This window comes from Nematolebias whitei, chromosome 23 (assembly GCF_014905685.2).
Source record: "Nematolebias whitei isolate Nwh7 chromosome 23, NemWhi1, whole genome shotgun sequence".
Taxonomy (NCBI): Eukaryota; Metazoa; Chordata; class Actinopteri; order Cyprinodontiformes; family Rivulidae; genus Nematolebias; species Nematolebias whitei.
In genome coordinates, this window is record NC_056520.1 from 14,008,989 (window position 1) to 14,022,029 (window position 13,041).

General features: G+C 39.1%; 1 protein-coding gene across 1 annotated transcript in view; it reads right to left on the reverse strand.

The window, feature by feature from the left end:
• Positions 1–216: 216 nt before the first annotated feature.
• The window catches only part of LOC119428907 (major facilitator superfamily domain-containing protein 6), a 29,839-nt gene continuing 17,014 nt past the window's right edge, over positions 217–13,041 (reverse strand). The window contains exons 4-7 of the mRNA XM_037696605.1: positions 11,743–11,904; positions 11,416–11,514; positions 10,777–11,063; positions 217–441 (exon numbers count right to left, since the gene is read on the reverse strand). Of these exons, the coding sequence (XP_037552533.1) occupies positions 316–441; positions 10,777–11,063; positions 11,416–11,514; positions 11,743–11,904 (674 nt within the window). The 3' untranslated portion in view covers positions 217–315. The remainder of the gene's footprint in view (positions 442–10,776; positions 11,064–11,415; positions 11,515–11,742; positions 11,905–13,041) is intronic.

Genomic DNA, 13,041 nt, shown 5'->3' on the forward strand with positions numbered 1-13,041 from the left:
GTTGGATTTGTTCACCCTGAGGAGTGAACGCCACAACACGCACCTCTGCTTCAAGTGCCTGCTGAAAAAACAACTATACACCTCGTTGACAGATACTTCCTGGACATTATTTCCACCATATAAATTATAATTATTGTTCAATAATTTATATAAATACAGAGTTTGAGGTAATTCCCAAACAAAGCAGATTTTAACACTTCATTTAAGACTTGGGGTAGAAAATTTTGCAGAAATCAAACACTAAGCTTGAAGCTGAGTGTGTTCAGTCTGTTTTCCTTAGACACCTCGTCGGAGCCGAAGTGCGTTTGTTTGGGGTTAAGAGTCTGCAGGAGGCGGGTGGGCACTGTCTGGTTGGGTTTCAGAGGCTTGTTGCTCATCGTTCTGGTTTCTGTGTGACGTCGACTCTGGCTCGTATTCAGCCGGCAGCGGAGGGTTAGTATCCTGGCAACAAGAAGAAAGAAATAAAATGAACAATTTTACTGTTAACAGTAATTACTTATACATCTGGAAGCAAAAACTATATTTTTGGACTTCCTTCTACCTCGTATCAGCCTCTGCGCTCCTTTGTCCTGGAAATTTGATGAGTTCTGAGATTAAAAGTCTGCGTTCTACTTCCTAAATGCGTCTTGATTTCTGGACAACATCTGGACTTCCTTCTACCTAATCTCATACCTCCTCCTTGTTGCTCTTCTGTCCTGGACTTTATTGAACAAATTTTCTGCAACATTCCAGCTTGTTCTCGATGAAGACGGTCGCTTCACCCGCTCCTGCCTCCCTCCTGCTTTTTGCTCTCTTGTCCTGTGAACCTTTTTCAGAGCCTCTCTCTACATAGCATCTGAACTGTAAATCATGGATTTGTTCAGCTGGTCTAAACGCAACTGATAAAATTTTCTCGACGAGAAGACAGGGAAAAGGAGAGCCCTCATGCCCTGAAAGGACATTTGCTTCGGGATACACCTGGGGCCAGTGGAAGATGGTGCGTCTCTCTGTAATGTCCATTGAGGACGTGGAAGACGCATACATAATTGGAGTTATGATAGCAGGATTTCAGCTTTTTGGAATCAGTGGGTTTCTGGCTTATCGACAAATTCAGAAGACGTCGGCACCGGATCTGGCAATTTTGAAGCTGCCTACCATATGTGAAGGAATGTGCCACACTTCGAGCGCCCAGACTCAATTGATTTTCGAGCTAAGCTGTAAGTACCCACCCTGTTCACAATCTACATAAGTAATGTAGGTCAGATCATTCCTGATGCATCCTTACATTTTTATGCCAGTGACGCAGTTGTTTATTGTTGAGCTAGAAGAGTTGCTAAGGCTTTCCAGCTTTTACAGTCTGCATTCGACATCATTCAGTCAGATTTATTCCATCTCAAACTGGTGCTAAATGCTGATTAAACCAAAGGGATGTTGTTTTCAAACAGGAAGTTGGTAACAGCAGTTCTTCCTACTATCTTATCTACAAATGGTGTTCCCATTGAGTTTGTCGACTCTTATAAATACCAGTACTTGAGAATCTTGGTCAATGCACAGCTCTCCTTTAAGCCTCACATTGAAAAATTGGTTAAAAAAAATAAAATTAAAATTGGGTTTCTTTTTCAGAAATAAATCTTTAACTCTGAATGCTAGGAAACACCTTGCAAATGCAATTATAGTGACATTATTTACACGAATGTTCCTGCAAGCACCTTGAAGATGTTGGACACCGTCTATCACTATGCGCTAAGATTCATATCTGGGTATAACTATAGTACCCACCATTGCACCCTGTATTCACTGGTTAACTGGACATCATTACCTAATATAACAGTTATCTCAAAAATTCTAGAAAATAGTTGTAGTTCATTTGTGAAAACACCTGGAAAGAAATAATCTGTTTGAAGAGTTTCAGTCAGGTTTTAGAGCTCAACACAGCACTGAATCTGCACTGGTGAACGTTACCAATGATATTCTCATGGCCTCTGACAATGGACAGGGGTCTACACTGGTCTCGTTAGACCTCAGTGCTGCATTTGATACAGTTGATCATAATATTATATTACAGGCTTGAATATGATATTGAAATTACAGGAACAGCACTTAAATTGTTTAGATCATATTTATCTGATAGATTCCAATTTGTAAATGTAAATAATGAATCTTCTTCATATACCAAAGATAGTCATGTAGTTCCTCAGGGTTCAGTGCTTGGACCCATACTCTTTAGCTTATATATGCTTCGATTAGGTAAAGTTATTAAACAGCATGGGATAAAATTTCATTGTTATGCTGATAATACAGTTATACTTGGCCATGAAACCCAATGAATCCAATCAACTACTTAAGACTACAAGGATGTCTTAAAGACCTAAAAACATGGATGACCCTTAATTTTCTGCCTTTAAACTCAGACAAGACTAATGTTTTGGTTTTTGCACCTGAGCATTTTAGGAATACATTTTTTAGTCTTTCTCCCTCCTTGGATGACATTAATCTGGCCTCCAGTTCTAATGTTAAAATCTTGGTGTTATTTTTGATCAGGACATGTCTTTTGTCCCCCATATTAAAAACATTACTAGAACTGCCTTCTTCCACCAGCGAAATATCACTAAAATTAGAAACATTTTATTTAAAAATGATGCAGAAAAACTGGTTCATGCATTTGTCACATCTAGGCTGAACTATTTCAATGGTTTATTATCTGGGTGTCCAAATACTTCTTTAAAAAGTCTTCAGTTGATCCAAAATGCTGCTGCCAGAGTCTTAATGGGAGTTAGTAGGAGAGACCATATTTCTCTCGTTTAAGCTTTTCTCCATTGGCTTCCTGTCAAATTCAGAATAGAATTCAAAATCGTACTTCTAACTTACAAAGCACTCAACAACCTAGCTCCATCTTATATTACAGATCTTATTGTTCTATACTTTCCTAACAGGGCACTTCGCTCTCAGACGGCAGGCTTACTTGCGGTTCCTAGAGCTTCCAAAGCAGAATGTGAGGAAGATCTTTCAGTTATCAGGCTCCTCTCTTGTGGAACCAACTTCCAGTTTCTGACACATTGTCCAGTTTTAAGATTGGGCTGAAGACGTTCCTTTTTGATAAATCCTATAGTTAGGGTTGGCTTGTTATGCTGCCATAGGTTTAGACTAATGGAGGACAAATTGACCACATTTCTTAAAAGGAATTGTTAAAATTGAATCGTTTTCATTTGATATTATTTCCATCTTAACATGTGATTCTCAACCTGCCATTGTGTATCTGTTCCTCTCTAACCCAGCCAGTTGAAGCAGATGGCTGCTTGTCCTGAGCCTGGTTCTGCTGGAGGTTTCTTACACTATTACTTTAATGCTTGCTCAAGATGGGAGTCTGCGATGAAGTTAAACTCAAAGCAGTCTGCTCTTCAGATAAATAACATTATTAACTCACTTTTTATGTATATGAATGATTCTGTTCAGTGCCCTGAAATGACTTATGTTGTGACTTGGCACTATAGAAATAAACTGAATTGAAATCAGGGCACTAAAACAAACAAGTGAAATTCAATTCATTTCACTTAATAAAATACAATTTTGACTGAGAGGAACAAGGAGCTCAGTGTCCTTTGCCCAGACGTGGGTTACCGGGGGCCCCACCCTGCAGCCAGGCCTAGGGGCCAGACTCGACTGTTGTTTGTGCCTACCTGGAGGGGTGTGATTAGGAGGAATGGCCTCTCTGATCTGAGCTTGAGCTATGTTCTGTTGTTGGACTTCTGTGCTAGTCAGTTTGTCCATCACGAACACCATGCTCAAATATAAGGGTGACCATATCTGCACATGGCACCAGGACACCCTAGGCCTCAGATCAATGACAGACTTAGTAGTCATGTCATCTAATCTGCAGCTGTATGTTTTGGACATTTGGGTGAAGTGAGGGACTGAGCTATCAACTGATCATCACCTGGTGGTGAGTTGGATCAGATGGTGGGGTAAGATGCCGAAAAGACCTGGTAGACTCAAATGTGTAGTGAGGGTTTGCTGGGAATACTTGGCAAATGAAACCATTATAAGAATCCTCAATTTAAATTGTTGAGGCGGTTGCCTTGAACTGTGGCCACAAAGTTATTGGTGCTTCTTGCGGCAGCTATCCTCAAACCCAGTGGTACACATCCCGGGTGAGAGAGGCCATCAAACTGATGGAGGAGACATATAGGGCCTTGTTGTGTGGTAGGACACAGGAGGCAGCTGAGGGGTACTGGCTGGCAAGCTGCAGCCCTGGCTGTTGCTGAGGCCAAAGCTCGGATGTGTGAGGAGTTCGGTGAGGCCTTGGATAGACTCTCGGTCAGCTCCGAGGAGACTCTGGCAAACCATAAGGCTGAGGTGGGGAAACCAGCACTTTCCAAACGTAGTGTAGAGTTGAGGTGTGGTGCTGTTGACCTCAACCAGTGATGTTGTCGAGCAGTGGACGGAACACTTCTCGGACCTTCTGAATCCCACCAGCACATCTTCAACGAAGGACTTGTGGGTTGGCCCGTCCATAACGAGGGCTGAGGTCACCAAGGTAGTTAAAAAAGCTCAACAGTGGCAGGGCTCTAAGGTGGATAAGATCCACCCTAAGTTCCTCAAGGCTCTGGATATTGCTGAGCTGACTTGGTTCACAGGCCTTTGCAACATTGTGTAGACACTGGGGGCAGTGCCACTGGACTGGCAGACTAGGGTGGTTCTACTTTTTTAAGTTAAAAAGTGGGACCAGAGGGTGTGTTCCAATTATAGCAGCATCATAATCATTAGCCTGCCCGGTAAGGTCTATTCAGGGGTACTGTAGAAATGAATCAGATCGATAGCCAAACCTCAGATTCAGGAGGAACAATGTAGATTCAATCCCTGCTGCAGAACACTAGACCAACTCTTCACCCTCACTAGGGTCCTCGATGGGACATGGGAGTTTGCCCATTAAGTTTACATGTGTTATGTGGACTTGGAGAAGTCATTGAACGATGTCCCTTGAGGTACATCATAGGAATGTATAATATTGTGGGTCCGTTGCTACAGGTCATTCAGTCCCTATACAAGCGGTGCAAAGAGTTTGTTTACGGCAGTAAGTCAGACCCATTCAGGGTTACAGACTTGGAGAAGAGCCGCTACTTCTCCAAATCAAAAGGAGCCAGTTGAGGTGATTGGGGAACCTGGTAAGGATGCCCCCTGAACACACCCCTACGTAAGTTTTATGTGCATGTCAGAGGTGACCCACTAGAGAAACCATGTTTCTTGGCTGATCTGGGCCTCCCAGAAAAGCTGGAAGAGAAGCCTGGGCCTCCCTGCTTAAGCTGCTACCCTGTGACCCAATCCCGGAACAAGCGGAAGGTAATGGATTGACAAATAATTGATTTCAATGCATCCCGATTCCAGTAAGACCAAATTAATTTATTTAATCCATATAATTTTAATACAGCCAGGTGTATTTGTATTCTGTCCAATTCATTACACTTACACCTTATTTAAATTTAATCAATTTAATTCCAATACTGTACATTCAAATGTATCCATTAAACTCCGTTCCTTTAAGTTTAAACCCATTCATTTGACCTAATTAATTTCAATATAACCCCTTTCATTAAACTTGTTTCAGTAAGACCCAGTTTATTCCGGACAATCAAATTACAACTCAATCCATTCCAAATTCATTTAATTTAATTACACACAGTTCAATTCAACCCGATTACAAAACAGTTCAATACAGTTCTGTTAGTCACATTAAAAGCCAATTAGTAAGAAAATTTTCTTCAAAGAAAAACAGCAAATAGCTTAAAATCTTCACATTAATTCTTCATTTTGATGAAGTTTAGAGTCAAATTTTTAACTTCTTAAACTTTATAAGTGTGTTTCTCCTTACTGACTGAAAATGTTTTTATTGCACTACCAAACTTCCTAGAGTTTCACACTGAAGGTATTTTTCAAGCTACATCTGGGTCTTGTGAATTCACCACAATGCGTCAAGGTTTTTGATCCGGCACAAAAAATTTATTTTTCTAATTTTAGCTTTTTATTTATTTGGTTAAAAAAAAAAAAACACACACACACAAAAAAAAAAACATTTAAACCAGTCTGGTTTAAATACCAGTGGAACCAAAATAATACCTTCAGTATTTTTTCAATGTAAAGCTCTAATTTGTTCATTTTTGACCAGGCGACAAATTCATAAACATACAGATTTTTACGTTTTTATTTATTTAATAAAGATATAAAAACACTGAGGTCAAATTACATTTAGTTTTATTTTCTGTACTCTGTTTTTATGTATTTTTGTTGGATGTGTTTAAATATTATCTTGTTTTCTAGTTTTGTTATATAATCTGCAGTTAATTGAATATTTTATTTTGTTGATTTAATGTTTTTTAGTGAAGTTTTTTTTTTAATAGAATGTTGCTTGACCTATTATTGTTAAGAATTTAAAAATATATATTTTTACCATATTTTAACAGTTAAAATTTGGCCATTTAATTGTGTGTTTTTTAACCATTTTGTGGAGTTGTTTTCTGATTTGTAGCATCATAAAATGTGGTTGTACTTTTTTGATTGTGTTTCTTTGTGACATGTACATTTTATTTTTGGTCATGGCATTTGCGTTCCGTTTTGCACTCTCTAAAACTTAAGAACGAATCAGTTTTGTTGGAATCTGCTGTTATTGTTCGACTCGGTGTTCGTTTAAAAATGTTTCGCTGAACGAAAGCAGCAACACGAGTCGGGTAGGAACATTTCTGAATACCTGAGGTGTGACGAAAGGTGCATTTATGTCACCAGACCATCAGCTGATGCAGTCAGAAATTTCAAACATCTAAAAATAAAATCTGATTGACGTGCTCACACACAGGAAAATGTCAGCCAGGGGGCGGGGCCAGTGATGACCTCAGCAGGAACAACTCATGCAGTTTAAGCTGGGGTCGGCAGACTCGCAGACACACGCATGCAGGGACACGCCCACAAACCGCACACAGGTAGAGATTAGTCGCTGCTAAAACACCACATATCAGCACACACCCTCTGCACTAAACCCCTCCACACACACGTCACCCCACCTCCACCCTGCACACACAAGCGGTACTTTTCCATTTCGCTTCACACGCTAAACGTCTCACCTTTCTTCAGTTTGAGCAGCAAGCCGATGAAAAAAGGAAGTATCTGATTAGTGAAACTTAGTGCATGAAGAAAAGACGTTTTTACACAGAACTGAACAAAGACAACGGAAACAGTGACACGAACTGGAACATGCTGCTACATTAGTGTTTACAGAGGGGGTCAATTTCACCTCAAAGCATCTAAAATGTTGGACTTTGAGCCATAACATCATGTCGGACATGTTCAGCAGACTTCGTTAGAGAACTGAGCAGAAGGCTTTCAGGATTTTAGAAGTTTTTTTTTTTTTAAAGCATTCAATTAATACACGTAAAGTTTGGGATAGCGAAAACACGTTCTCTAGAACAAAACACGTTCTTACCCTTTTGATGGACTTTTAACTAGAGGTGCACTGATTTTTCGGCCCCGATTTCTTTAATTTTGGGAGATCTGAGATCGGCCGATACTTGTATATATTATATTCATTTATTACACACAGACTGATATATTTCACATGTTTATTTATTTTAATGTTGACGATTATAACTGACAACTAATGAAAACCCCAAATCCAGTCTCGCAGAAAATTAGAACATTACTTAAGACCAATAAAAAAGGATTTTTAGAAATGTTGGCCAACTGAAAAGTATGAGCATGTACAGCATCAATACTTAGTTGTTGCTCCTTTTGCCTGGATTACTGCAGCAATGCAGCGTGGCATGGAGTCCATCAGTCTGTGTCACTGCTCAGGTGTCATGAGAGCCCAGGTTGCTCTGATAGTGGCCTTCAGCTCTTCTGAATTGTTGGGTCTGGTGTATCACATCTTCCTCTTCACAATACTCCATAGATTTTCTATTTGGTTAAGGTCAGGTGAGTTTGCTGGCCAGTTAAGAACAGGGATACCATGGTCCTTAAACCAGGTACTGGTAGCTTTGGCACGGTGTGCAGGTGCCAAGTCCTGATGGAAAATGAAATCTGCATATCCATAAAGTTGGTCAGCAGCAGGAAGCATGAAGTGCTCTAAAACTTCCTGTAGATGTCTGTGTTGACCCTGGACCTCAGAGAACAAAGTGGACCAACACCAGCAGATGACATGGCACCCCGAACCATCACTGACTGAAAACTTGACACTGGACCTCAAGCAACATGGATTCTGTGCCTCTCCTCTCTTCCTCCAGACTCTGGGACATTGATTTCCAAAGGAAATGCAAAATATACTTTCATCAGAGAACATTACATCACTCAGCAGCAGCCCCAGGCGAGACGCTTCTGACGCTGTCTCTTGTTCAAGAGTGGCTTGACACAAGGAATGCGACAGCTGAAACCCATGTCTTGCATACGTCTGTGCGTGGTGGTTCTTGAAGCACTGACTCCAGCTGAAGTCCACTCTGTGCATCTCCCCCACATTTTGGAATGGGTTTTGTTTCACAATCCTCTCCAGGGTGTGGTTATCCCTATTGCTTGTACACTTTTTTCTATCATATAGTTTCCTTCCCTTCACCTATCTATTAATGTGCTTGGACACAGAGCTCTGTGAACAGCCAGCCTCTTTAACAATCAAAATGTGTCTTGCCCTCCTTGTGCAAGGTGTCAGTGGTCATCTTTTAGACAATTGTCAAGTCAGCAGTCTTCCCCATGATTGTGTAGCCAACAGAACTAGACTGAGAGACCATTTAAAGGCCTTTGCAGGTGTTTTGAGTTAATTAGCTGATTAAATTGTAGCACCAAGTGTCTTCAACATCTTTTCAAAATATTCTAATTTTCTGAGATACTGATTTGGGGGTTTTCATTAGTTGTCAGTTATAATCATAGACATTAAAAGAAGCATTTGAAATATATCAGTCTGCGTGTAATAAATGAATATAATATGCAAGTTTCACTTTTTGAATGGGATTACTGAAATAAATCAAACTTTTTCGTGATATTCTATTTTTATGACCAGCACCTGTACATGAGAAACCGATTTTACAGATTTTTTTTCTAGTTAACAAGAATTGTCTGAACTTCTTTTATATTTCAGAGCATGACCTCATGGCCAGTTAAAACAAGTTTGTATTGTTTCTAGTTTATTGTTCAAGGGTATTTTTTTCAATAACATAATATTGGAAAATTGAAGGTGCATTGTGGCCTTAGAACACCTGACAGTGTCGCTTCTAAAACAAAATCGTATCGGCCGAAATCGGATTCGGCAGGTCAGACTTTTTAGAAATCGGTGATCGGCCAGAAAACTGCAATCGGTGCACCCCTAGTTTTAACGTTACAGTCCATCCAACGACTTAACCAGCACAAGTATTTCCACGGCGAAAGGTCTTTACAGAGTTTAAACCTAAAAACTTGTCAGGAGCGTTTGTTAAAAAAGAAGTTAAACCAAAGGTTTATTTTATCTCCTGTTCAGCTTTTTGCTTTGTTTTTTGTGTCTTTGTGCTCAGAACATCACAAGTCTGTTTTACTTCAGGACAGTGGTTCTCAAACTAGGGTCCCCGGACCCCTGGGGGTCCGAAGAAAAAAAAAAGAAGTGTATTTTATTTTTATTTTTTACAAGCATGTAGATGTTTAAAAACGAGTTAAAATACACCAAAACGCAGGAAATCACATCTACTTTATTAAAATATTTCTGGGGGAGGACCCCCAGACCCCCCACTCCCACAGTCCATCCGCTATTTGCATTCCGGCATCGATCGGTTTACACATTAAGCCCTGTTACTTGGTACGACTACTGCCGTTATGATTCTGTTCAGTTTATTGTAATAATTTGAAGTGTCGATACATTTATGTTCATTACGTGAATAAGTAAAGTTTTAAAGTGTTAAACTGTTAATTTTCTCAAAACTGTAGTTTTTGGAAGTTGAAATTAAAAATGTTGTTAATTAATTGCATCTTGAATGAAAAATACCTCATGTTAAAAAGAATAAAAAATTGCATTAACACTATTAAAGAACAGGTCTTAAGTATTTATGTTACACAAATATTTCCACTGCATTAAAGAGACAAACTGAAGACAATTATTTTAAAAACATGAGGGGGTCCCTGAAACGTTTTCTCCCCTGTAAGGGGTCCCTGAACCCCAAAAGTTTGAGAACCCCTGCTTCAGGAGACACTTTAAAAATAAAAACTCAAGACCACTGAACCGTTTTTCTCTATGTTTTTAAAAAAAAATCAACTTTTATGTGAAAAAATGATATTACCCTGTGCTATATATTTGTTATAAGCCTGTTTTCTTTATATTTACATGTATGTTGCAATGAAATTTGTGTTGTACAGCAAAAATAAAAACATAAAAAAAAGCAAAACGACATAAAGCAGACTAAACACGAGCAGACACAGAAAATGCAAATCATTATGTCGGAACAAGAAGTTTAGAAAAACTAAAGCGTGGCTCTCAGATGCTTGGTGTTATGTCTGCCTCGACTTCAGGAACAATGAAGCTATCAGATAAAAACTGTAAACATCATCTGAAACGATTTAAAGTGGTCAGTTCAATAAACAAAGTTTATATATATATATATATTTTTTTTTTAAATAATACCCATAAAAATACTTTATCGTCCATCATTAAGCCAGACATGTACAAAGCATCATTCTAAATATAAATTAAAGCTGTTTTAGGTGTAGATCAGCTGGTGTGTTTCCTCTGTTGTCTGGTGGCAGTTGGATGGAAAATACGCTCTCTCTGTGTCTGCCTGATCTATTGAACACTGTGTTTGTGTTCACCTGCAGTCGCTGGTTCCCTGCAGGGGGGCCCTTCTTCAGGTTCATCAGCTCTCTGATCTGGACCAGCGCGAAGGCGATGGTGACCCAGGGGGCGCCGGAGAGCACCCAGGCCGGCTTCGTCACGTCCTCCTGGTCCTCCTGGTGTTTTGTTTTCATTACTGGCAACGCGGTGGCCTGCCTCGGCGGCGTTAGGCTGCTGGGGTCGCTGTGGCTCTCAACTAGGTCGATGGTAGCAATGGGAACCGGGCTGGAGGGAACTGGGATGTTCTCTGCCAGGATTTTATCCTCTGGAAAAGCAGGAGACGATTAGATTTGAAGTCAGTTACTACGTTTAACATTTTTACGATGTATACGTTTGGTTGTCCTTAAAGCTGGTCGTAAATAGGGGTTTGATGGGGGTGATTTATAATTAAATTAACTGGCAGAAAAGACTAAATTCACGGAAAGAACAGAAGTGTTACCAAATGCAGTTAAGAGTTAGAGGAAACATTGATCGCCGAGTTAAAAACTAAATATTTTCACTGCAATCATGCCTTTAAGACCAGAGACAAACACACTTTGTGCTTTTTTTTTTTTTTACTTTAATCAACAAAGGAATTTGTAATTCTGGGGGGAAATAAAAAAAGTAATTCTCCCCACCTTTCCCTTCGATCTCTCCACTTAGACACTGGATGAAGGAGAAGATGAGGAGGATGATGAGGGAGGCCATGCCGAGTCCTCTGAAAGTCTCTGCAGCCCCTGGAAAAAATAAAAAAAAAAATACATAAAATGAATAAAAAATAAATAAACTATTTTTGCATCTTAAACGTCCACTGACTGGTCATTTAGCTGCACCGTGATGTTAAGATTTAAAAATAAAAATTACCAAAAACAACGAAAAAAAAAAAAACTTCTAATCTTACTTGTAACCTACAAAGCCCTCAACAACCTAGCTCCATACATGGTGCCAAAAAAAAAAAATTATACCAAAAAAATTGACGAAGACTCCTCCCACCATGGCTCCACAGCCCCGACCCAGCCCGAGGTGCAGACCCTGCAGGATCCCCTGAGCTGAAGTCCTCAGAGCCGGTGGGACGGCGGCGCTCAGGAAAGAGATACAAGCTGCCCACACCGAGGCATGGGTCACACCTGGACAACACACATGCACAGAGATTTATGACAAAACATTTAAACTCATTTTTGCGTCAATAATGCACAAAAACAAGAAACTAGTCCGTTTTTCTACAAATAATCTGTGATTTTACAGAGAACTTATACAGTAAAAACTAGAACAGCCTATCAATGACTTCCTAAAAAAAAAAAAAAATCATTCATTCATTTATTCATAGACATTAATATGTAGATGCCCCGTTGACTGAGTTGGCCTGCTGATGTGCCGTAACCGTGTGTCCGCCATATTGGAGGAGTCAAAGCGGCACTGTGATCTAATACAAACAGGATTTTAAAGCACATTTTAACGGTGAACTTTACATTAATGCCCCCCACACACACACTAAAGTTGTAAACAGGTACCAAAAACAATGTATTAAAGCTTCTTAGTTTAGTACAATAACTTTATTAATCCCACACATCAGTAATTCATGTTTAATCAGCCGTAAAGTAGTACAAAAAACAAAACAAAACAGTGTATGTTACAGTTTAATAATATATGAATAACAATAAATGTTACAGACTTTTAATGTAAAAGCCTTTAAAGGAACTGCTAACAGTTCCTTTTCAACTATGGATTTGTTAACCGAGTTGTTATATAATTAACTGCATATATTTTGATTATTAGATACAATACCATGAGCAGACTAAAGTAAATACCAGGTTGAATGAATGAATGAAAATTAAACGAATAAATAAATTCTGCGCGGGAGTACACTCCGAAGACACTGTTATAATGGTGAAAATTATGCAGACTATGGCTGAAAAACTATATATATATGTTATATTAATACTGTTTATATTCACACTACTGTTGATATATATTTTGTACTAGCCTTATTGCATAGGTCACTTTGCCTACACCAATATCAAGGACTTCATACATATACTATGTACATTCACTTCATATGCTGCTTTGCCACTCAACTACAAATGCCAATGTCAGGACCTTCACTTCATTTCATTTTATTTTATAGATATACTTTTTGTAAATATTTTTTATACCGCCATATTACAATTTAAGACCGTATCATTTGATGCTTATGTTTATTAAATGTTTTAATGTTAAATGGTTATTGTTGCACCAGGGGTCTGAGAGAAATGTAATTTCAATCC